General features: G+C 41.4%; 1 protein-coding gene across 4 annotated transcripts in view; it reads left to right on the top strand.

Moving 5' to 3' along the window:
- SIK2 (salt inducible kinase 2) overlaps positions 1–26,775 on the top strand; it is a 121,988-nt gene that overhangs the window by 75,226 nt on the left and 19,987 nt on the right. For all 4 annotated transcript variants that reach the window (XM_027036476.2, XM_027036475.2, XM_053204124.1 and 1 more), the window contains 5 exons: positions 5,480–5,641; positions 18,841–18,965; positions 19,416–19,539; positions 20,898–21,118; positions 22,852–23,004. In XM_027036476.2, coding sequence (XP_026892277.1) covers positions 5,480–5,641; positions 18,841–18,965; positions 19,416–19,539; positions 20,898–21,118; positions 22,852–23,004 — 785 coding nt within the window. The remainder of the gene's footprint in view (positions 1–5,479; positions 5,642–18,840; positions 18,966–19,415; positions 19,540–20,897; positions 21,119–22,851; positions 23,005–26,775) is intronic.

The raw sequence follows: 26,775 nt of genomic DNA, 5'->3' as shown, positions 1-26,775 counted from the left end.
GAAGAATTAAGCATTCATCCTTCCTGACCTATTTTATAGTTCAGGATAACTAAATAGCTCTAATTGACAACAGAGGAATTTCATCTAATAGATGTGGCAGGAATGAAGTAATTAGAAAAATCACAGTTTTGCAACCCCTAATGAAGTAACTGGTTCAGGTTCAAACACCAGTGAATACTAAAATTAGTTTTGTGGTTCTCAAAGTACAGCCCCCGTTCCAGTATCTTAGGCATCATCTGGTACTTCTGAAAAATACACAAATTCTTGGGCCCTTTCCAGCATCTACTGTATCAGAGACTCTAGAGATAGATCCTAGTGATCTGGCTTAACAAGCCTTCTAAGGGTTCTCACGTACCCTGGAGCTTATGAACCATATTAGGAAAAAGAGGGATGAGACTCTAATTGAAGGATCAAGCAGTCGCTCCCAGAAGGCAGTGATCAGTCTTAGCACTCCTAAAAGCAGAATCAGATGTTATAATCCTCCAAGTTGATGCACCTATGACATATTCTTGCCATGCTCCAAAAAAATTAAACCTGAATCTATTCTGTTCTTTGAACTTGAATTCCAAATTATAGGAAATACAGGAGATAGAAGAATAAGTTAAGCAATGTCATGAGGAAGCAAAAGACAAATCCAGAATGTAGGATGACTGACCTAGTTTCTTTAGCAAGTCAGTGGCATAGGAAAATGGGGGGTGGGGGTAGGAAGACTGTTCCAGAAAAAAAGGATTCCAAAGACAAAATAAGCAAATGCAGAATGTACATCTTTTTTGGATCCTGATTCCAGTAAGCCAACTGAGGAGATTCAGACTGTGAATTAGATGATATTAAGGAATTATTAATTTTGTTAGGTGTGGTGATGGTATTATGGTTATGTAAGAAAATGTATTTTTTAGAGATACATACAAAAGTATTTAAGGTGAAACAAAATGATGCCAAGATTTGCTTTAGGTTACTATGGGGACAAAAAAAAAAAAAAAAAAGATGAAGCAAGTATGCAAAATGCTGATAACTTATAAGTCTGGGGGATTCATTATACTATTTACTTTCACATATGTTTGAAATTTTCATAATACAAAATAGAAAATTTAAAAAGAAATCTACAAAAATATTTATTAGGTTCTATTTATTCCTGTGCTAGCCTTTATCACAGTGTATTATAATTGCCTATTTACTTGTCTATACCAATATTTCTCAAATTATCAGTATTGAGAGACCAGTTTTTTAATTATCCAATTTGTCACAGACCCTGATTTTTGTAAAATATGATAAAAATCAATTACCGGGGCGCCTGGGTGGCTCAGGTCATGATCTCGCGGTTCGTGAGTTCAAGCCCCGCGTCGGGCTCTGTGCTGACAGTTCAGAGCCTGGAGTCTGTTTCAGATTCTGTGTCTCCCTCTCTCTCTGACCCTCCCCCGTTCATGCTCTGTCTCTCTCTGTCTCAAAAATAAATAAACGTTAAAAAAAATTTTTTTTAAATCAATTACCATAAAAGCAAAATGGGAGAAAGGATATACAAAATATAACTGTAAAAAGTTTTATTGTTAAAGTCAACATAGAAAGTTAATTTCACTTAATCAGGACAAATGTAAAATAGAAAAAATAATTTTTTAAACTGTGCCCATTCACCAAAAATACACATATAGGCAATTAGTGTGGAGAATTTGCTGTTACACTTAAAATTTTGTTGTGTAACTGGGGTGCCTGGGTAGCTCCATCGGTTAAGCATCTGACTTCAGCTCAGGTCATGATCTCACAGTTTGTGAGTTCAAGCCCAGGCTCTGTGCTGATAGCTCAGAACCTGGAGTTCTGTGTCTCCCTCTCTCTCTGCCCCTTCACCGTCCCTGCTCGCTCGCTCGCTCGCACTCTCTCTCTCTCAAAAATAAATGGACATTAAAAAATTCTTTTAATTAAAAAAAGCAATTTTGTTCTGTAGCCATAATTAGGTATTAAGTTTTTAATGTAAAACATGTTACCTAGAGGACCATGTGTATTAATTTGAGCTTGGATTGATAACAATGCCCCTCACTGAGGAGGATGAGGTATATACCTAAACTAATGTTATTTCAGCTACAGGTTTCTATCTCTGTTACATCTGTTACCGATTTCTCAGCAGAAGGTACAGTTTTCAGTTTTCACTACAGAAATCATACAGAGTAAGGAAGGTCCTAGATATGATGTAACACTTGCTGAGATTTTTACTTACAGGGTGAACATACCAACCTCTTTAAATAGGAAGTCTCTTCATCTCTGGAAAATGGGTGTTGTCATTTTCCTCACAGTGTGTTACAGATTTATTGACCTGTGAAGATTCTGGCTTTACATGGTGATTTTAGGTTCAGGTAGACTATACCTGCCCCTCTCCCCCCAGACTGTCCCTTTCCTGCCTGGCTTCAAAGCTTTTCTTCCCCTTTGGCCGTGGTAGTATTAATTTGAACTGATCACTTCTAAAAATAGTCAGTACTGTAGATGTGTGTTTCCCAGGACTCTTTTTTTTTTTTTTTTTTAATGTTTGTTTATTTTTGAGAGAGACAGAGAAAGAATGCGAGTGGGTTAGGGGCAGAGAGGGGGAGACACAGAATCGGAAGCAGGCTCCAGTCTCCGAGCTGTCAGCACAGAGCCCACCGTGGGGCTCGAGCCCACGAGCTGTGAGATCATGACCTGAGCCAAAGTTGGACGCTCAACCGACTGAGCCACCCAGGCGCCCCTCCCAGGACTCATTTTGTAATCAATAGTTGGTTGTTGTTATATTTTCCATACACTTCTCTTTGTTCACATTGGACCTCTTGGGTTTCTCTGTGTTGCCAGAATCACAAACATTTTTTTCCATTAAGTCACGTTGACTCAGCATTTTCAACAGAAAGAAATTTTGTCTATCTGAATAAATCATTTATTTATGAAAAAAATTGTCTCTTTAGAGATGCAGTTTAAGTGGCATTTGGTGTGGCATTTCAGGAAAGATAATGCTAACTAGCCAAAAGATAATCCTACACAGAAAACATGTTGCATTTGCCTCAATCAGTTGTATTTGCCCAAGGGGCCAACCGTTCCTTACGGATTTCCCAGTTCATCCAGCATAGAAATGAGGCTCTGATTTATGAGCAGAAAGCACATTGTCCACTTGCCAGTTTACTTAGACATAGTCACTCTGATGACAGTTTGGACATTTTGACTGAAAATTCAACATGTTCTTAAGTGAACCGTTTTTCCCTTTAGAATCACAAACGGCTATTATGCAGGCTCTGTAACGGCAGGAGGGAGATGTGATGAGCTGATCACAGCACATACAGAAGCATATACGAAATGTCTGTTTCCATTTTTTTTTAATTTGGGTATAGTTGACACACATGTTACATTAGTTTCAGGTGTGTAACTTAGTGATTTGACAGGTTTATACATTATGCTGTGTTTACCACAAGTGTAGCTACCGTCTGTCCCATTGCATAACTATTTTAGTATCATTGACGGTATTCATTATGCTGTGCCTTTTATTCCTGTGACTTAATCATTCTGCCTATCTTCCTCTCCCCTTCACCCATTCTGCCCAACTCCACACTCCCAACCTCTCTGACAACCATCAGTTTGTTCTCTGCATTTATAGGTCTGATTCTGCTGCCTTGGGGGGGGGGGGGGCTATAGCCGATGTCAGAGAAATTACTGCTTATGCTTACTTTTAGGATTTTTATGGTTTCATGTCTCACATTTAGGTCTGTCTGCTTACATTTAAAGCCTCTAACATGTATAGTACTACGATATTTTTACAACACTAATGATGATGCCACCCATCTATGATCAGACTTTAATCAGCTAAGTATTTTTAAAAACTGTACCTCTGATGTTTTGTGCATAGTATTAAAGCAGTGTGGGGAGTACAGAAGAGAATGATATGGTTCCTACCTCAGAAAGTGTAAATGAAAGTATCTTACTTTCTAACACACACTGTGTTAGAATTAGGCTGTGTGTGTGTGTGCACCCAAATATGCACACATGCTGAGATATTTATGGTATATGTGCAGGTAACTAAAGTATGAGACTGTGTTGTCAGTGGTAAGGAGTTCGGACTAGAGGTCATTTCTACTTGAAGTGATGAACTGTTTAAGGGCAAGGTGGCATATGAGCAGGGTTTCGAAAGGATAGTGAGGATTTCATCAGGAGTCTTGTAAAGAAGCTTGATACGGTTTAAAAAAAAAAAGTCAAAGTTTCCAGATCAGCTATTCACTTACCAGTTGTGTGAATTCAGCCAGATTACTTAATCCCTGTGATCTTCAGCTTCCTCACCTATAAGATGAAAATTAGAATAATCCTTATCATGGAGTGTTTTTAGGAACATTAAGTGACATATAGTGATATGAACAAGTTTTGTAAACTGTAAAATGTTGTACAAATGTTAGTTTTACAGTAAATATTGAGAATGTCATGACCCAAAGCCATGGAATCTAAGTATCAGTAAACCACATAGCCTAGAACACAAAATGTATGAAGATGACTGAATGTTGATTTGTCCATACGATTCCTAACTTGGGAAAACAACCTTAAATCTTAGAAAAGCCTTTCAAGATTCATGCTGACCTTCTTCTGCAAAAGATCATTTTAAAAGACTTAGATTTTCAAGCGAAAATTGAACTAGCTATAAATGTTTAGTTTTCTTGAGTTAATGGAAACATATGCAGAATTAATTCTCAGGTAAACCGCTTTAGTAGAGATTAGAACACTGCACAAACATAGCTAATGTATCTTGCAAAGTGTGTGTGCTTAGAGAACATGGCTATCACATTTGATTTAGAGGACAAGTCTTGGGTGGATCAGAGGTGCTCCACTGAACAAAACAGGGTGTGAATTATTTAAGCTACTACGAGGGATCCCTGTATCGTATGTTACAGGTGGCTTGTACAGTAACTCCATGAAATGATTATTTAAAAGAAAGATATCTCTTGTCTGATGTGATGTCAGAAAATGGATTCATGGGTGTTTTTTACAGAAGTTTCTTTTTTAAATGTGGTTAGGAAAAATATTCAATAAATTTGTAAACAAAGGAGTGGAGGGAGTGCTTAGGGCACAAAACAGCATTGGGAATTATACTATGAATGTTACGTCACTTGCATATTGTCTTGTCTTGGGCTCTCTCTCCGTTTATATGGATTCCAGTGAAATATGATTGGAATTACTTTTCTCAAGGCAGAGAACTTGGAAAACAGCATGGTACTTGAGCACTCTTACTCATTTAAAAAGCTTTTGAATACATGAAGGGGATTAAGAGTGCACTTACCTGGATGAGCACTAAGTAATATACAGAATTTTTGAATCACTGTATTGTACACCTGAAACTAATAAAACACTGTATATTAATCATACTGGAATTAAAATAAGTAAAGAGCTGGCTTTTTGAGGAGAAAAAAATCCTAAGTACTGATAGTGGGGATTTTTGTTAGTTTGGTTTTTGGTTTTGGTGACTAATCCTAAAATCTCTGATGTTTTCCAGACTACCTTGCTAATCATGGCCGGTTAAATGAGTCTGAGGCCAGGCGCAAATTCTGGCAAATCCTGTCTGCTGTCGATTATTGTCATGGTCGGAAGATTGTGCACCGTGATCTCAAGGCTGAAAATCTCCTGCTGGATAGCAACATGAACATCAAACTAGCAGGTAGCTGGGATGCAGCTGGCTCAAACGTGACCAGACTCGAGCCACTGCACGTGGGGGGGGGGGGGGTGTGGGGGGGGGGTGCGCGTGCATGTGCGCACCCACAGGCAGAGGTTCAGGAGCATTTCTAGCAGTGACATCACGCTTTCTCAAAGTGTGTCTTACTTATTTCATTAGCGCTATGTGTAAGGAAAAGTAAGAGAAATATGTGGCAGCACTACACCCAGGGTCTGATTTGTGGCCAGGTCCCTTGGTGTGCTATGCTGGAGGAGGTGCAGGTGTGGGAGCATGTCAGGGAGTGTGGGAGTGTGTCAGGGGGCTGCTGGCCTGGCCAGAGAAGCAGTACAGGTTGCCGGTGACGAGCCCGGCTCTCCTGCTTAAGGCTGGTGGCTGCAGAGAGGTCACAGACAGATAAAAGACAGTGATAGAGGTCAAATGCCTTCCTCCAATACAGTAACGTTTTGATTTGTAACATGGAGGCTAAGGGTAAAGATTGCCTTACTAGTTTTCCTCCTACCTTTTTCACAGTTGTAAAAAGTTTTCTATTTTATACTCAGATTTCTTTATCCACCTGGTCAAAAGTTCAGTAAATATTTATGTGTCAAGTACTTTGCTATGCTAGGTACTGGAATACAAATCCTCTGTTTCTAGAAGTCTAGTGGAGAGAGAAAAATAATTAAAATACAATATGTTGCCCAGAAATGTATGTACAAAATGTAGTAGGAATCCAGGTGAAGGAACAGCAGTCTACCTGAGAAGTCAGGGAGGCTTCACAGAGAAGGTGCTATTTGAACTTAGGCTTGAGAGAGGAATTAGAAGCTTGCCAGGAGGATAAACAGGAGTAGGATATTGCGCATAGGCAGGCCGACTGTGTAAATACCACAGATAAAAGGAGAGAGGGAGAGATGGAGATTGGTGTGGTGGGGAACTGTGGCTCCATATTGGTGAGACATGAAATCTGCAGGCCCAGGGGATCGACACAGGGGAACAGTAGGCAAAGAGCAGAATATGCAGGGTCTTGGATGCCATGAGAGGTGTCAGAGTTTGTTCTGTTGCCGATAGGGAGCGTGACCTATCGAAAATTGGAGGCTGGGGTGGGAGTGCAGGTGGGACTGGGGTACTATGATTAGATCTGCGTGTTGAAAGGAGGTCTCTTTCTGGCAGCAGAGTGAAGATGGGTAGGAGGTGTGGGTAAGACTGAAGATAGGAAGATTCGTAAGTAATCTCAGGCAGTGGTCCAATTAAGAGAATGTGGGTCTGGGCTAGAGGTTGTAGGTGTGGGAGGGAGATTTATTTCACTTAGGGTTTTGAAGAAGATAAGGGGCTTGGAACAAAAGCTCAGCAAGGTTGCAGGTAGTGTTTGTTCTAGGATTGTTCTAGGTTTGTTCCAGGATTGTTAAAGAGGGCAGAGGCACATCCGGATGAGAGGAGCTGACCGGGAAGTTACCGGCTGACTTCCTAGGTTGGATACTTGACTCCTAGGCTCAGGGAGAAAACAACAGCCTTGGTTTGTGGCATGGTGGTATAAAATAGAAGTCAAAAGCCTCTGATTTGTGCACATAACTGCTTTGTTTCTATGTCGTTTCCCATCAGTTTTTGCCTTGGGCATGTGGGGGAAAGCAAATAATTAATTTTTACTTCATTTTAATTTTAATAATTAATTTTAAATGCCAGTGTTACGTATGGTTCAGGGAGGTAATGGATTTTCCATTCTGCAGGCTATGACTTTTTTGTAATGGGATTGCCTGAATAAGACCGTGTTTTGTTTTTTTTTTTAAGTTAATTTGTTACATTCCCATTGTATATATATAAAGATTTGTCTTGATTTGTCTTTTTTGTTTTGAAAATGCAATCCACAGTATTGGTGTTTCCATCGTTTTTTTAATGTGCATTCACATCTCCCATTTGTGGTTTTTGTTTTTGTTTTTCTCTCTTCTTCTTTTGGCCCTTCCATGCCATTCTTCTATAATGCACTTGACGGGAACGTTTTGTTTACTTCTTAAAAGCATCTCCTGCCCTCAAATTGTCCTCTTCAAACAAGGCTCTTGTTTTTTGAAGTTCTTAACTCTGTAGAAAGAAAGGGGAAACCCCTGCTTCACCATCATATTCCTTTATCACTAAAAGAAAAATTTCACACACACAAAAAATACCTCCAAGGAGTTCTGGGAGTCTTTTTAGGCAGAGAAAGGTTAGTCGTGTGAGTCATATGCTATAGAAATTACAGAGTGCTCTGTCACTAACATCTCAAAAGAAAATGTCAAAGTAGAACACCAAAGAAACTTGGAAACAAAATATACAGAGCACTCCTTTAAGGTCGTAACCAAGTTTTGCCGGGCTATAATATGTCTCCTTTAATTCTAGCCTATAATATAGGTACGTAAACTCAGTATTTCTAATGTCATTCATTATGTGGTATTCACAGCTTGGTCTCTTTGACCTCCGAATCTGTGCTTCCTCCCCTATATCTTGTTATAGTTTCCAAGCATTATTGGTCAGTTTTTCCTCAAAGAGTTCTCGCTGAATTTAGGGTTTTATCATTCAGAATTTATGCATTTAGTGTCATTGATTCCATACCTCGCAAGTGGGGACACATGCATGCTTGCATGCACACACGGTACATCTAGACACTCAAATGTCATCTTGTCCACATTTTTTTCTGTCATTCTTACCACCATTTACCCCAAATTTTAGCAAATCTTTATTAAGCCTCTACTGTGCTTGAATCCTGGAGATTCAGGTATTTCAAGAATACAACAACGACAATGCGGGGAAGTTTAACTCTGCTCTCACCCCAAGGAGTTAACCGAGAACCAAGGCTCATCTAAATATAACACAAGAAGATAATTGTTATACAGGCCCCGAGGCTAGAGGAAAGGCTAACTCTGCCTGAAGAACCAGGGAAATTATTAGCTAAGACTTGATTAAGAAGAAGACCTTTGTGGAGGGACAGGGGGAGAGAGAAGCAAGGGGTAAGGTAGGGATGACAGCTCCAAGCAGGTAGATCAGCATGTGCAAAGGCAGGCAGGCCAAGGAATTCGAACTGTGTAGGGAAGGTGTAGACAGCACTCGTGGAATCAAAGTGTTGATGACACACGATGGGGAAAGAGTCTGGACAGGTTGGCCGACTCAGATCATGGAGAATTTTACATGCCATCAAAATTTAGATGTGTTTCAGTGCCCTTAAAGAATTTCTCCAGGATGTTTATTTTTATCCATAGATTTTATAACTTTTTTATACTCCTGCTTTCCTTTAAAAACATCATCTTGTGATCTCTGAGGATTCTTCTTGAATTTTAAAGAATTCTGACACGTGTAGGAAAGATGGGACTCCATGGAAAAATGCAAAATTATTCCCGCAAATTGTACTTGGTTTATCCTTCTTATGAAAATCTCTTTAATTGCTAAATGGGTTGAATAATTGAACTGTTTTAGCTATCTTCTTTGTTGAAACTGAGAAAGTGCAAATCAAAACTAGTGTAAATTATAATTTTTGTCTCTGTTCATAAGAGATAAAATGCGTAGAAGTATCAGTGTTTCATTGTAATAAATACAGAAACACGGCTTTGAAATCAGTTTCTAATATATGCTCTTCCAATGAGTAAAGACCTCAGCCACTGATGGGCCATGGGTCCATCCATACCGGTGTGTGTTCATTGCCCCGATGATGAGACCTCCAGCCTTTGCAAAACACCAGGCAGAATGCAAAGGAATATTGGCTTTTGTTGTATAGTTGCAGTGCTCTTTCCTCTTAGCTGTTCTGGCAAAGACTGTTCAGGCACGAAGTTGACAATAAGTAGGTGAAGGACATTTTGTTTTATTCCTCACCTTTCCTAATCTGAAATGTTTATAATAAATACGTAAAGATAAAAATGTATGAATTACTTGGAGGAAGTTTTCAGAAAATATCACAATTCAAACAAGGCTTCACATAAAGAATGTGGAGTGTGCTATCAGACACGACTGGTGCAAATTCGAGCTGTGCCACTTAGTGGCTGTGTGACCTTGGGCTGATTATTTAACCTCACTGTGCTGTGTTGCCATATATATTAAACAGATTAATCTGTTTCTCAGGAATATTGCGAGAATTAGTGATAATGTTACAGGCGAGGGGTAGCAGGTAAGAGTATGGTCTCTAGGACCAGACCACTTGGCTTTGAACCATGGTTCTGCCACTTACTAGATGGGTGACTTTGGACACATTACCTAACGTCTCTTATCTTTGAAGAGGGCATGATAGAAGTTCATATCTCATACTGGTTACCAGTTAATATTTGCAAAGTACTTAAAACAGTGCCTGGTACATAGTTAATGCCATTTAAGTATTAAATAAATTGTTAATTAAAGTTCCTGGCACCATGTAAACACTCACTAAAAGGTAGCTATTACTTGTGTTCAGTATATAACTGATTCCATGTGAAAACAAGTCCTGAAAATTTTCATAGCCTTATAATCGCCCCTACCATGTTTTTTGTTTTTATTTAATCACCAAGGCCTTAAAGTCTTATTAATACAAGTCACAGAGGAATAAGACAAGTTTATCACTTATATTCTAAATTGTCTGTGCTCCATTCAAATTAATTATTTTTCTGAGAGCGATCTTAAATGTAATTAGTAATGTGTAATAGCCTGATGGATCTGACCTGTGCATCACAAGTCACTTGTCTCCAGCCCTTAAGGAAGGCTTCCCTTCTGAATAGACCGTGATCCCCGAGTAGCCCTTCACCTCTCATTATTGCTTCTAACAATCTTCCTGTTTACTAGAAGACCTTGAGACAGGGTTTCTGTATATATAATTCCAGTTTTGTGTCCTGAAACCAAAAAAGGGTGGGAGAGACTGAGATAGGCTTTATTAGTAAAATATTTATAAAAAGTCTTCCATTGGTATCATTCTGCCACTGGTAGGATGTGAAAAAGAGCTTTGCCTCAGCAAACACGGTGATACCTCGTGTTTATCCTTTAAGCCCACTTAGCACTAGCAGCACATTAAGCCGGGACTGTGGAAGACAGCTCAGAGGGTTTTGTTGAGTTTTGTTTTCTTTTGTTTTCCCCCTCCTTTTCTCCCTTCGTGCTCTCCACCCCATTTGGGGCTAAGGAAGACCATCTATTTGCTTCTTAGCCCACTGAACCCTCTCATCGGACAAATGTCTCACACTGGTCAGCAGGATCACATTTCATCTCAACTGTGGTGATCATTCTCTCGGTGCCCTCCGGTCAGGTGGAAAGGGAGTGACTGATGTTTGGAAGTAAGCTGTGCAGCTGGCCTTTTCTTGCAGGGTGGGGGTGGGGGCAGCAAAGCACACGGTGATGTCAGTATCCTGTCAGTATTCCATTTACCCAATGTGTCAGCTTCATCCCTACCCCCGTCCTACCTTTCATTTGTCAGCTTTCATTTCCTCATAATTGTCTTCTTTGCTCCTATCGTCATAATTACAAACGAGGTGTATCTCTCCAGCGAGACGGGGTATCTGAATTCTACTGGTAATTTTAGAAACAAGGATAAAATTAACCCTAAAGCCATCTGCTGCTCTGTAGGAGAATTTTTTTAATTATAAATTAGACATTATAACACACTGCTGGGGATTAAAAATTGCCTTGGTTGTGTTGATTCCTAGAATTCATTTACTTTTTCTTAGCTTGAAGACTGGTTTTAAATGTTTTGTTTTTTCCCTTTTCAGAAAAAAATTAATTTACCTAATGACTTCTGTTTAGTCTTTGTGTCATTTACATAAAAATCCTGAAAGTATTCAATAATTATAATCATTTTGCAACAATAAACAGTGACAGACTGTTTAACATTTTCTATATCTATTTCACAACCTTCATTTTATTCTGTTTCCTGGCTGCTTGAAGAGTGGTCTGGGGACCAGCAGCATGAGCATCACTTTGGAGCTTGTTGGAAATGCAGAATATCAAGCCCAGCCCTAGACCTGCTAAATCAGCACCTGCCCCTCAGCAGGTTGTCCAGGTGGCTCGTATGCCTGCTGATGTTCGATCTGTTTCATGGCAGCAATCAACAGAATTCTCTTGTGCTTGGTTCCCGTCAGACGGCAATTATCAGGATCAGCTTATTTATTCTGTGCAAGGCCTTGTTATTCCTAAAACACTGGCCCTCTGATAATGATATTTGGGCACAGATAACTTATTTAATTTAGTGATGACAGTAATAATAATTGGCATTTGTTGTCAGTAAGATAACAGGTCAATCACTTTGAAAGTATAAAGCAGACAATCATAGCAGTTCTAGTACAGTTTTCAAATATATCCATGGTCTGTTACTGGTTACTTAGATAAGAGGTTGTTAGAGCACTCCACTTTTGAGGCCAAGTTCATTTCCATGAGAGTCCGTCAACAGTAATTGCGTCTGTTCTCTGGTTAAACAGTCTACTCCAAAACCTCTCTTCTGTAGACATTTCAGGCCTCACAGAAACCAGGTGAGAGAATATGGGTATACTGGGAAATATCAAAACCATTGTTAAGAGTAAAACCCCTGGAGAACATGGATCTGGGATCTGGGCACATATCATCTCACATGAAAGGGCAAGAGGTCTCTTCAACACATTGTGCATTCTTAAAAAGAACATGGGTTCCTGGGGTGCCTGGGTGGCTCAGTCGGTTGAGCGTCCAACTTCAGCTCAGGTCATGGTCTCGCAGTTCATGGGTTCAAGCCCCACATTGGGCTCTCTGCTGTCAGCGAGGAGCCTGCTTTGGATCCTCTGTCCCCTTCTCTCACTACCCCTCCCCTGCTTATGCGCTCTCACGCTCGCTCTCTCTCTCTCTTTCAAAAATAAGCATTAGATAATCTTAAAGAGTATGGATTCCTAAAATGAATGTAAGTATATATTTCTGACATTTACTTTGTAAACATCTTAATTATTTCCATTTACTCATTAAGGATGCTGTTGACATATCAGGTAATATTATAGAGAAGAGAAAGCCCTCAGTTGTCAATTCTGTTGGCAGAGGGATCAATTAGGAAATCTGTCATCTCTACTAATGTAAGGACTTTTCCTGGGTTTATGACAGCCTCACCTCCCATTGTGAGTTGTATTAAACTTCTCTGACTAGCAAAATTCTTGGAACATCTGTGATTTAGTTTAAAAGAACACCTGGCTTGCAGTTTAAAAAAACCTGTATTTGAATACTGGCTAAGCCAGTCATAGCGACAGGTACTTGGGCAAGTCTTCTAACCACTTGGAGCTTCAATTTCCTTGTTGGTAAGGCAAGGACAGTCACATTTCATAGAACTGTCATCACAATTAAATGAAATAACATGTTACAAAAATACCAAGTGTGTAATGCCTAATCCAGTGTACGTTTGACATAAATGTTTTTTGGATTTGATGATAATTCCTAGACCGTGTTGAAGGACTAGTTGTCATTTGTTTCTAAAACTTCTAATGATTTCGTACTGAACTTTCTTAAAATTAAGAAGCTAAGAGATTCTTTGAGAAAGATGGGTTTTTTTTCCTACTATGTTCAAGAAATGTTGAAAATCATGATTGATCTGACAAATTCAAGGTGTGTTATGAGGGAGAGTTCAGTTACTCCCTACACAAGACAAATTGCTGCAGAGGAAAGAAAGTTTTTATATCTTCAAAATTTTCTAAGTGTCGGTCAATCATGTATGAATAAAAGTAGTATCAAAATAACACTAGACTGAACCATGGATTGCAGTGAGAAGTATTGGTGTCAATTCGTGAGTTGTTGGGTTTTTTTTTTTTTTAAATACATATACATATAGAAAGGAACAAGAATAGATATGAGGGGTATACATGGCTTTTAGCATTCATACATACACTTCCTAACTCTCTATGCTGACACGGACTAGAAGCAAGTGACATCCCAGCTACAGTGAGTACATGTAGGTCCTAGTCTTGGTTTATTATTTTTTTTAAGTTTTATTGATTGATTTTAAGAGCGAGAGAGAGGGTGTCCAAGCAGGGAAGGGACAGAGAGAGAACTCCAAGCAGGCTCCGCACTGTCAGTGCAGAAGCTGATGCGGGGCTCAAACCCACAAACCGAACAGTGAGATCGTGACCTGAGCCAATATGAAGAGTCATAGGCTCATCCGACTGAGCTACCCAGGCACCTACGTCTTGCTTTCTAGATACCATTCCTCTATCAAAGTAACCAGAGCTCCTTAGAAAAGTGGTTGATTCCAGAGTGGAGGCAGGGAAAATACAAAAGAAGCCTGAAACATCTTCTGGTGCCAGAGATAAGGAAATACTTGAAATAAAATGACATTTTAAAAAGATGGGGACGTGTTGAAAGGATATAGAAACCAACCTGAATTAGTTTCTCATGGCCAAAGCGAGAACTATTTGAGCATCAAAATAAATAACAAGAGTATTATAACACACATACAAAAAATAAATGTTCATGATAAATACAATGATAATATAAGTAATATAAATAATAAATGATTTAATGAATAAATAAAAGGGGAAGAAGGGACAACTCCTCCTTAAAGAAGAATTGTAATTAATAAGTGTAGAAGAAATGAGGGAAATGAAAACTCACCATTAGAACATTACAGTAGTCATTGCTGCAGTGAAGATCTACCAGGAGGGGCACCTGCGTGGCTCAGTTAAGCTCAGTTTATTAATTATAGTGGAGCAAATAATAACTTTATAACAGGGAAACCCAACAGAAAGCACCCTAAGAGATCAAGGTTAATAATCCCACCACTAATTAGACGTGCTACCATGCATCCCCTGATCCGATGCACTGAGAAGAGCACTCTACCTCTTGAAGTTCTGCCCCAAAATCCATAATCCGAACCCAGTCATGAGAAAACACCAGGCAAACCAGACTGAGGGACAGTCTATAAAATATGTGACCTGTACTGTATTGTTGCATCTTTTCTGAAAATCTAAAATTACTTTAGAGTTGAAAGTTAAATAATATCAATGTGAATCCAGCATTCCACGGCCTAAGTTCTGTGGTGGAGAAACAGGAGTCAGAATGTCTGAAGGAGGGGCCCCTGGGTGGCTCAGTTGGTTGAGCGTCCGACTTCGGCTCAAGTCATGATCTCACAGCTTGTGAGTTCAAGCCCCGTGTCAGGCTCTGCATTGACAACTCAGAGCCTGGAGCCTGCTTCGGATTCTGTGCCTCTCTCTCTCTCTCTCTGCCCCAACCCACTCACATTCTGTCTCTGTCTCTCTCAAAAATAAATAAACATTAAAAAAATTTTTTTTTAATTAAAAAAAAAAATAACTGAAGGACATAGCAGCCATCATTGTTGGTACTAACCTGCAGATCAGAGGTAGAGAGTACACAAAACTAGACAGGTGTTTCCATTCCAGCCAGAGCCACCCGGGATCTGGAGGTAGCATAAAGAGAAGAATGCCCAAGTTACTGTTTTCACAATGGTTTCCAAAAGTCTGACGATAATGTGGGATCTTTTATTATTCTCTGTTGTCAGGAGTCTCTCTTCAGTGTTTGCACAGCAGTTGACATATAGGCACTCAAATGTTGAATGAAGGAATGAATTTGGTTACTGTGATGAAACACTGACCCATTCCATTTGAATAAAAGGCAATAAGCAAATCCTGCACAGCCGTGCCATTTTCGTATCTCATCGTTCTCACTCACCCCTCACTCACTTAGATGCATTTAGGCAGAAAGCTGCAGACTGAATGAAGCAAATTAGTCAGGTTCCTGTGAAGAAGTAAAAAGACTTTTATTTTTAAGTGCCTTTCTATTGCCACTTCTTAAACCTGACAATTATTACCTTACTCAAAAATAGCTACATATCACAGTGCCAGGGAGGGACATAAAGGTGGTGGTTAACAGCAAGGGCTCTGTAGTCAGACTTCGTTTCTATTACAGTTTTTCAACGTAAACGCAAGGTAGTTGACTTTCTACCCTCACTTTCTCCTAAAATACGGATGTCTCGTAAGATTATTAAGAGGAAACCATCTTCAGGGTGCCTGGGTGGCTCAGTCGGTTGAGCGTCCGACTTTGGCTCAGGTCATGATCTCACGGTTCATGGGTTCAAGCCTCACATTGGACTCTGTGCTGATAGCTCAGAGCCTAGAGCCTCCTTCGGATTCAGTGTCTCCCTCTCTCTCTGCCCCTCACCTCCTCATGCTCTGTTTCTGTCTCGCAAAAATAAATAAAAATGTTAAAAAAGAACAAAGAAGAAGAAACCATTTTCTGCAGCGCCTTGATGGCCCAGTCAGTTAAGCGTCTGACTCTTGGGTTAAGTAATTTGCCCAACGTCACACAACTCAGTGGACAACCCAGGATTTGATTTGAATCTTCCTGATTCCATAGTCTTTCTGAACCCATACCTCAGATGATTGCAGAAACCATGTTTAAGTGTTTTGACAAGGTTATAGAAGATATCTGCATATGTGCTACGATAATAGCTTTAGTGAACCTGATTGTCTTTAAGCATTGCTTTTAATGTTGCCCCAGGCTCAAGTTTCTATTTTCCTCATTCTATTTTCCTACAGGAAATTGAAGTAAACATCTCTTTAGTGCAACTCTCCTTATAAGTTAACAGACACTTTCTTTGTCCTGAATGTGTAAAGCTGTGGTTGAGCCTGGGCTACCATAGGCACAGTGATGCTTTCCCAGCTCTGGCTCTCGCCTTGCCTATGAAATGTACCAGTGAGAGAGCCTAGGCAGTAAGGAGGCCAGGCCACCAGGCCCCGTCACTCCTCTGAGAGGACACAATCCACCAGGGCCCAGGGAACATCAGATTGAAGTTCTATAGTGACTCTTCGAGATATTAAAACTTTACAGTGCTATTCAAAGGGTATCCTCAACTTACATGAGCCTAAAATTCCTCCTGTGATTAAAGTTTAAAGTACAACAGTTATTGGACCTATTTCAGGATCTCCAGACACACATCCTGGAGCTTCTTGGGCTTTAATATGTGAGTGAAGTTAACATTTTCCTCTTTAAATGTTACTGGAATTTCTAGTCCTTGACTCATTTGAGAGTATAGCTTTTCTGGAAACTTAGAAACCTACATCAATAAGGACATACAGGTTATGATGTGGTATGAGTAGTTAGTCATAGAGGTGGAGTTGAGAAGGTAAGACCTCTCTGACGGTCCTTTGGGAAAGCAGAGTGTAGGACTGAACTGTGGTCCCATGATGAAGGGAGAGGTTCGCCCTGCCTGGTTTGTACTCTCGGATACCAGTGTTCCACCAGGTCTGGATGGTGCCCGAGGCTCTTCCCCACGTGCACCCTCACTTGTCTTTGGAACCCTCAGAGTCCTCTCCACTGCCCTGTCCTTCTTGTATATTTTCTCAGAACCTTTGTTTCTGAAAGGCGGTAGTTCGTAATGATGGCTTCACGAAAAGAGAAGGGAGCTGACCTTTGACATCTCCCATGCTCTAGGCACTTTACGTGTTTCATCTCATTTAATCCTCACAGCATCCTGTCTGGGTAGGTAGATTATCACTACATTTATAGATGAAGAAATTTAAGTTCAGGGAAGTTGAGTCGTCTACCAAAGGGGCTTGAAGCTAGAAAAGCAGGAAAACCGGAAATCTGCTCTCATTCTCCTCAACTGGAGAGATTGTGCTCTGCTGTGAAGCTGTGGTGTTAGGGGTTGTGACTGTTGTTGACTGTCACTACTGCTTACCACGAGTTTGTATGTCAGTGAGCCAAGAGAACGCTTTGCCTGCAGTTACTCACATATGCCGTGGTCTCCAAGTGTGAACAGTGCGAGTTGATGTTAAGTCACCGGATCCTCACAAAAACCTGCCAACTACAGATGTTTATTATTTCAACTTTGCAGAAGGGGAAACCAAGGCTCACAGAGATTAATACAGAGTCACACAGCCAGTGAGTCTGGAACTGGAGATTTGATCCAGTACTCATGGGGACACCTTTTAAAAAAATTTTTTTTCAACGTTTATTTATTTTTGGGACAGAGAGAGACAGAGCATGAACGGGGGAGGGGCAGAGAGAGAGGGAGACACAGAACTGGAAACAGGCTCCAGGCTCTGAGCCATCAGCCCAGAGCCCGATGTGGGGCTCGAACTCCCGGACCGCGAGATCGTGACCTGGCTGAAGTCAGACGCTTAACCGACTGCGCCACCCAGGCGTCATGGGGACACCTTTTAAAGCTCACTATCCCTGCAGCACCCTACACCAGCCAGGAGTAGAGCCAGTTTCTGTCACTAAGGCAGTGTTCTCTGGTCAGGAGTCTTACAACATAAGACAGTATTCCTGTAACTTACAAAATAACAGGAATTTGTTTCCGCAGTAAGAACACGAGATATGTGAAGGCTTAGCAAAAGGGCACAAGCTTGCATGTATACCGAAACTCACTGAAATTGGTCTTTTTGTGCATATTGAAGGCATCTGAGTAGTGTTGCCAGAGTGCCTGCTGTGTAACAAAGCTATAGATTCAGTATGACTAATGTTATTTAAGGGAAGGCCATTCACTGTTTTGAGGTATAATGCCGCTCATTCTGTAAATGAGTAAGTGATAGGTGTCTTGTGGCTGGCTGGGCCAGAGAGCCATCACATGATAATGAGCTATTCAGATGCACATCTGCTTAAATCAGAATGTATGGGCCAACTCTTAAAGAATTGTGACCTGAGAAACACGGGACTCAGTTGCCTTAAGAGGTTCCAGATCTTGCTACCTTGGGTAACGGAGGAGCCGTTGTGTTTAGGTAAAGATCTTAAATTTTTACTCATTTGTTTCTTTCCTTAAAGACTATAAAAGATAAAGAGCTCATGGGGCGCCTGGCTGGCTCGAGGTTGAGCATGTGACTCTTGATCTCGGGGTCATGAGTTCAAGCCCCATGCTGAGCATAGAACTTACTGAAAAAAACTTTAACTTAAAAAAAAAAAAGGAGATAAAGAGTTCTTAATCATGGAGTAATTGAAATTCTAAGATTTTCTAATTCAAGTTGGTTGTCCACACCAATGGATTTTCTTTCGGCCTTAAAAATACATGACCTAAAGTCTTTTTCCAGCCTCTCACTCATTGTCTTGGAGAAAAAAACTTGATAGATTTATACATTCGTTCATTCCACAAATATTTATTGAATACTTGATATTTGCTAGTCACTGTGCTCCGTGCTGAGGACACATCACAAGATCATGCTGTTCCTCACAGAGCGAATAGTAGTGCTATCGTTGATACAGCATATTGTAAAATTTGTTACAAGAAACTCAGTATAGTTTGAGAACACAGATGAAAGTAACATTTATTTCCATCCCAATAGATTTCGGTTTTGGAAATTTCTTTAAAAGTGGTGAACTGCTGGCAACATGGTGTGGCAGCCCTCCTTATGCGGCCCCTGAAGTCTTTGAAGGGCAGCAGTATGAAGGACCACAGCTGGATATCTGGGTACTTGTTTGCTTTGCCGTGTTCAGTGCATCTATGACAATGACCCTTGGTACTCAGGCCCATCGCCGAAGCTCTTGGTACCTAACACATAGGCCGTAGTTCATACTTTTCCCACCCACTGGACTGTAATTCGAGCATTTTGAATTTGATTCTAGGAAAGAATTTCTAGGGGCAGATGTTATTACTTTAATATCAGCAATAATTTTAAGTAGGAATCAAAAGAAATTAAATTCAGATCTTTGAGTATTTGTTTTAGGATATTTTATTGCAGTAGTCTGAGTTTTCGATTTTTCTTTTTTTTTTTTCTTCTTTTCAAATTCTGAGACAGTAGTAAATCCAAACAGGAATTTTTCAGCCCAAATGATCTTAAGGGCCCCGGGGATGTTTAGGAAAACAAAGAGTGTTTAAAGTTCTCAGAGGAGAAGTTGACTGCGCTGTCTTCTTTCCTAGAGCATGGGAGTGGTTCTTTACGTCCTTGTCTGTGGAGCTCTGCCTTTTGATGGACCAACTCTTCCAATTTTGAGGCAGAGAGTTTTAGAAGGAAGATTCCGGATTCCCTATTTCATGTCCGAAGGTAACAAACTTGTTCCTCTTAGAAGTGTGCTCTCCAAACTTCGTGCTCTGAGTGAAATGCCTGGGAAAGGCTTCCCTTGTTCTAAGAGTTTGGTGCCATACAAAGTGACTGAGTCACTTCAGAAGCCATAGAAATAAGCTGCCCCCTCCATGTAGGTGAGCGACGCTCCAGCCTTCCTACTTGTCACTGAAAACGGAAAGTTTTCCAGGTTAAGAACAGCACGTCTTCGCATGTGCTCTGGGTCTATAAATGTCTCAGGTTTATTTTAGACTCAGAGAAGTACTTTGTAGACAGAGTCACAACTATTTCACTCTGAGTATGAAGTACATTTTCCCGTATCTTTCGGTGAAAAGTTGAAAAATTGAGTTTTTCAATTGAATTAAAAACTGGCAAAGCTCTTGAATTGAGAGGAGGTGCCCTGACCCCTCCCCGTCTTGGGCTGGCAGGTTGCATGCAGCCGACTGGGTTGTTGCCGCAGTTCCATTTACTCCATAGCTCTGGGTGACCATCCTGAACTCTGTCACTCCTAGTGATGGTAGAAGCGAAGCTCCGATACTTAAGAGCACAGACCTTGGAGCCAGACTGCCTGGTTTTAATCCGGAGTCCACCACTTACTGGCGGTCTGGCATCAACAAGTGATGTCACCTGTCTGTGCTTCCTCGGTCCTTAAAATGGAAATAACAGTGGCTCCTTGTAAGAGCCTTGTGAAGATTAATTGAATTAATCTCTGTAAAGCACCTTGCGGGGTGTCTGGCGCCTAGTGAAGGGTATAAGGCCGGTCACGTGGGCTGGTAGAGAGCATGGTGTCGGCTCTGAGAGTTAGCTGCTGCCTGAGTCACAGCAGTGCAGTTTCTGAAATGTAATCACAGGTAAATAATGCTTCACGTGCGTTTCTCTCAGCTACACCGACGGGGAGAGGAGATCAACAGTCCGCCAGAGAGCTCTCGCCTCACTCACTTACCCTTAATGTATCAGCCTCAGAAGGGGCTCAGGATCCATTTATGTGCTCGTTCTAGGAAGAAGCTTGTTTTTGTCCTCAGCAGAATCTAAGTCCATCTCTAGGTCTTTTCAGTTGAGAAATACGATGGAAGGGTTCGTTTAGCACAGAATCGGACAGCCCTACACCCTCCTGTTTTTCTTAAGTATTCATTCACGTGATGGTTACTTTTGTGTCAACACTCGCCACGTGAACCTGACAAATACAACTGGCTTTCATGTATTCATTTGAACTTCTGCTTTCCAGTGGGCACTGTGGAGGATGCAGAGATTAATGCTGTTGTACAAAGTCACATGACTGAAGCCAATACCCTGAAGTACAAGATGATTTACGTGACTTTTGTAACATTGTGTTTCCATAGATTGTGAGCACCTTATTCGAAGGATGTTGGTCCTAGACCCGTCCAAACGGCTAACCATAGCTCAAATCAAGGAGCATAAATGGATGCTTGTAGAAGTTCCTGTTCAGAGACCTGTTCTCTATCCACAAGGGCAAGAAAATGAGCCATCCATTGGGGAATTTAATGAGCAGGTTCTGCGATTGATGCACAGCCTTGGAATAGATCAGCAGAAAACCATTGAGGTAAAGTGATGAGAGATTTGACTGAAGATATTTTAGGATTCTTCTGTGCTCAGTAACGTGAAAGCTTGTGCCCACACCCACCATCCTGGTGTTGGAGCATGACCATTCCCATCACCTCGGCGTGTCCAGCTTTCCCTGAGGATTATAATCAGGCTATTTCATGTTTGCTTCTTTATTCAATATATAAATTCTTCCCTTTGCCCCATCTGCCAAAAAATCAAGAGGTAGTTTATGTAGGTTTGAAAAAAAGACAAAGATGGGAACTTAACAAAGAAAATTTCTTGTAAGATGAAGGGTAGAGTTTTATCCAAGTCATAAGCTACTTTATATGGAGAATAAATATACATACAGATAGGGAACAAGGCTGAGGGCTGAACAGGAAACCACAAGAGTAGGCATCAGGTTCAGGATTTAGGTTGTGAACTGGAGAAACTGAGAAGGCAAAAACAGGTGGATTCCAGAATTGGAAGTTCTTTGGGTCATAGAACAGAGAGAGTCGTGAATCTTGGAAGTTTCTCATCCCTTTGATTTCTGCCCCTTAGTGGGTAGCGTATCCATAGGGAAATACATTTTTATTACCTGCACAACAGGAGAAAACAGTGCTTTTATGGAGGAAGCACAGCAAGAAAGAACACAAAATGCTTCTTATGAATATCAAGTGCTCCAAACCGTGCTGCCATTAAGCAAAACCAGACTGGCTTTCCTGCCTGGCTCATCATGTGCTCAGCGATGTGTTTGTGTCCTTGTCCATGAGGTAGATTTCGAATGGCAGGTATAAGTGCAGTCCCACAGGCCTGTGATTTTTGTCAGGGGTGCTCTGCGTCTGAGGTGCCCTGCACAGCGCTTGCGCTGGCTGTCGGGCGGGGTGAGAAGCAGGGGAGCTGTTGTTCCTCCATCCGTTAGTGTCCTGGGGAAGCTGGCTGGCGAGGGGTGTGAAAAATTGGGAAGCAACTTTATTTTCAAGCTTTCAAGAGGGTGGGACTGCAAAAACAAGGGGAAAAAATTACCTAACAACTGAGACACAGTGTCTCTCAATCTCCCATCCAAATGTTACTCTCCAGCCCAAAATAATCACCGGGAATTTCCCCAAAGACTTTAATCATTCACTTCAGAGTTTGCAATAGTTTGGACTTGTGTTGAAGTTAAGGAATTAGAGCCTCTGAGCTCAGGTTGCTAACTGACTTTACACCATAGTTACAGCTAGGAGACGGAACCACACAACCCCATTGCAGACTTCCTACATGAGAAAGTGGTGGTATTTTTTTCTGAATGCAGAGAAATAAACGGAGCCTGTGAATGTAGAAGGGCGAGTCACTTAAAAGTATCACCCTTTATGTAATCAATATGAGAAACTCTCTTTCATTTTAATTTTTTTTTAATTTTTATTTATTTCTGAGAGAGAAAGAGAAAGAGAGCATGAGCAGGGGAGGGGCAGAGAGAGAGGGAGACACAGAATCCGAAGCAGGCTCCAGGCTCTGAGCTGTCAGCACAGATCCCAACATGGGGCTGGAACCCACAAACTGCGAGATCATGACCTGACCCAAAGTTGGACGCTTAACCAACTGAGCCACCCAGGCACCCCTCATTTTAAATTCTGGAACAGCTTTTATTTTGAGACACACTGTTCATTGTGTTTAAGAACACATGGTTTCTTCCCTCCTTTTTCAGAAAGATGTAGATCATTGGATTGGTTTTCATGCTTCTTTGACTTCAGCACTTGCTTTCTCTTTCAGTCTTTACAGAACAAGAGCTATAACCACTTTGCTGCCATTTATTACTTGTTGGTGGAGCGTCTGAAATCACACAGGAGCAGCTTTCCTGTGGAGCAGAGACTGGATGCCCGCCAGCGTCGGCCCAGTACCGTGGCTGAACAAACAGTTGCCAAGGTAACACCATATTAGCCAGTGGTCTCATCTCTCAGGTGCCTGTTCATATATTTGACACATTTTTCATCTTGTAGTACAACAAAGGGTTAGGATTTATCCTCTCCCCTGTTTTTCTGTAAAGTTTCTGCCTGTCATTATTAGATTCTCAAATGTTTTAACATCTTCCTATTTCTAAGGATTAATTTTATTTCAGTTGTTTTAAAAGACTTCTCATTTTTTTAATCACTGACTTATTGTGAGAATTAATGTAATGGGCCTATATAGTTGATTCCATGTGACAGATCTTTATTGCAGATTCACTGCGTGCAGGCTCCTATTATTAGGTACGATAGGGGATAGGATGTACGAAACCCAGGCATGGCCTCAGAGACCTTACAGTATAAAAGCAAAGTAAGACAACATCATAAATAACCATCATTCGAAACAGAGATAAATGCAGGACGAGAACTAAGGGCAGAGGAGAAAGTGACACTTCTGAATGGAAAGGCTTTGTGGGAGAGACAGCATTTTGACGGATCTGGAATCCTCGGGGATGTGGAGGTGGGGGCAGGGGCGGTAGTGATAGTGGGAGGCCTGGTATGGAGGCCACAGAAGCAGCTCGAGCACAAGTACTCAAGTGTGCAAGGGCAGGGTAGGCTCCGAGTAGCCCACCGGAACCGAAGCATACCAGGGAAATGAAAAAGTTGGAGCCGTGCTGTGAAGGGCTTCCAATGCTAAGGTAAAGAGTTTACTTACAGTTCAGGAAATTAGGAGGAACGGTGGGAGACTTCAGCAGGAAAGTGATAAAATCATATCCCGGCTTTAATCTATTAATCGGTGACATCATTGGGAAGGAAAGATTGGACAGGGAAGAGAAGAACTTTGGAGAGAGCAGTTGGGAGGCGAGTAGTAAATACCGCAGGCTTGACCTAAGACCTGCCGGTGGGGGCACTGGACGCCCTCGGCTGTGGTTTGCAGAGGCACTGCAACACGGTGGTTAAAGCAGTCGTTATGGAGCAAGCCCGGACTGGGCCACCTCCTGCTACCTGACCTTCAGAAGGTTACTCGAGGTCTTTCTGTGCCTTAGTTTCCAAATCTATAAAACGGAGTAACCATAGAATGTTCTGATGTTTAAATTAGTTGATAATTGTGCAACACTTAGAGCGTGTTCCGTAAATGTTTATTTTATAAAGTAATAAATGTTAGGGAGGAAGGAACAGCCATGACTTGGAAATGATCCCTTTCTTAAGCCCGAGGCTGGGAGAGTCAGGGGTGGCACGGACTCCGGACTCCATTGCTTGAGAGGAAGAAGATCTGGATCCCAGGATAGAGGCCGAGGCTAAAGGGAGCTGGGAAATCAGCCACATAGAGGCTGAGGAGAGGAATGGTTCATTCAGATGATCTACCAGGATTCCCGTTGGCTTCTGTGAGTGCCTGCTTTGTTCAGAGGACAAGTAGGAGCAGAAGTTCTGGCCATATATTTCTTGTTTGGCAGTGTAACAAAGTTTACAGAATTTAGTACAATTTTGCATTGGCTTCTACAGAACATGTGAGGCGGGAGGACCTAACAAAACTAAGATCATCTTGATCTTAGTAGGCAAATGGTATATACACTGTTATACATACTTTAGTGAATATTGATACTAATGTCACGTATGGACAGAGTTCCAAATATTGGGTCAGATTCTCCCTGAGCGCTTGGAATCCTTCAAAGTTCCAGAGTTGAATGGTATTGCTTTCAAGACAGGAGGGGGATACAATGAAAATTCCTAAGCTGGCGGAGTAACAGTGAGGTGTAGTGGTAACCCCTCCCCTCTGGGAAATGCTGACAGGGAGCAGGGTAGGAAGCAGGAAAGCCCCCCCCCCCCCCCCCAAAGCTCTGGCAGGCTTTCCCTCCCAGGTCTCTTCATTCTTGCTCACAGTACACAGGCCAGGGGATGGGGTTATGTAAATGATTAACCCTGAGCACGTGCGTATTACTGCACATGATCACCTTTCTTACTGAAGCTTAAAGAAGATACCCTGGGAGAGCTCAAGTTATGTCTGATTTGGCTGAGAGTTCAGATCTATAACGTAGCTTCTTATGTTAGATAATTTTTTTATTACCAAGCACCACATGAGTTACTTTCATTTTAAGCACTGACCCAAATTGTCATAGAAAGCTACTTACTGAGACTTAAAAATGTATCTAATTGAAGTAGAAGTCTTCAGTGTTCATTCAGTAGGCTTGTCCAGAGTGCCTTCTGGATGCTAAGCAGCAGGCACTGGGCTCAAGAAGATGCTTCCTTCCCTAGGAGATTTCACATTCTCATGGTTTGTTGAACTTGTTAAAAAAAAAAAAAAATAGATTTCCCTGGGCTCAAAGTTTTAGTAGAGGCTTCTCCCTTTAATTCTTTGTTGTATTGTTTTAAAGAAGTGGCAAATCAGGGCACCTGGGTGGCTCAGGTGATTAAGCATCCAACTTGAGCTCAGGTCATGATCTCAAAGCTCATGAGTTCGAGCCCCACTTTGGGCTCTGTGCTGACAGCTGGAGCCTGCTTCGGATTCTGTGTCTCCCTCTCTTTCTGTTCCTCTCCCACTCTTGTCTCTCTCTCTCTCTCTCTCTCAAAATTTAACATTAAAAAAAATTTCTTTTTAAAATAAAGAAGTGAGAAATCAGTTGTAGTTGGTGAAACGATAAGAAATTAAGGAAACAACATGATCCCATGCAGAGATTGCACGAGCCCTGGAATCACACAGACCTTGGGTTCCATATCCTGCAGTGCCCTGAAATATAAACTGGAAATAGCAGCACCTACTTCCTAAGTTTGCTACAAAGGTACAATTAGTTAACTTCTACCTGCAGCTCAGTTCAGCAGATACAGTACTTCTTCTGTACCAGGAAACAGTCCCTGCCCGTAAAGAATTAATGGTATAGTGATAAAGTACCCATTATTACTACTTGGGAAACAGTGAGATTCCTATGTTATAATGATTTAGAGTACTTATATTTGCCATATACTCTGCAAGAGATGTTAACATCTAGTTGATGACAGGCAACAATTTGGAGACAATACGTGTCCTGCCTTTCTCTCACGAGTCCTAACTACTAGTCCTTTGCTCCAGGTTTCCATCAACTGTAAGTAGACGAGAATGAAACACTCATCCTAGTACTCCTCTGCTTACTGAGTAGAGGCTGCCCTCCACAACTGTATGGAAAGGCACCCTGTAGTTGGCCAGGGCGACCGTAACAAAGTACCATAGGCTGAGGGGCTTAAACAGCAAAAATGTATTTTCTCACAGTGCTGGAGGCCACAAGTCCAAGGTCAAGGTGCCATCAGGGTTGATTTCTGATGAGAACTCTCAGCCGCTTTCTCTGTGTGCCCTCCCTCACACAGCTTATGTTCTGCATATGCAGAGAGAGAGATCCCTGGTGTCTCCTCCTCATCTTAGAGGGACAGGAGTCCTTTCGGATTCAGAGCCCACCCTTAGGACCTCATGTAACTTTAATTACCCCCTGAAAGGCTCTCTGTCCAAATGCAGTTGTGTTGGGGGTTAGGGCTTTAACATATGGATTGGGGAGGGGGAGGGGGGAACTGGACGTGTGGGAGTGTGGACAGGACACACAGTCTGTCTATAACTGGCACATTCCTCTTGGAGCAGTAAAGATTTTCCCATAGGAGAAAACATGATTTTCATTTTAATGGTCCTAAAAGAGCACAAAATCACGAGAATCAAGACCATAAACATAAGGTCTAAAAAGTCATTACAGTTAGTTGGACATGATCATTGTCTGTTGCCACTCTTGGAGAA

This window comes from Acinonyx jubatus, chromosome D1 (genome assembly GCF_027475565.1).
Source record: "Acinonyx jubatus isolate Ajub_Pintada_27869175 chromosome D1, VMU_Ajub_asm_v1.0, whole genome shotgun sequence".
NCBI lineage: Eukaryota > Metazoa > Chordata > Mammalia > Carnivora > Felidae > Acinonyx > Acinonyx jubatus.
Note: the sequence above shows the minus strand (reverse complement) of the source record. Positions and strands in the feature narration are given on the sequence as shown.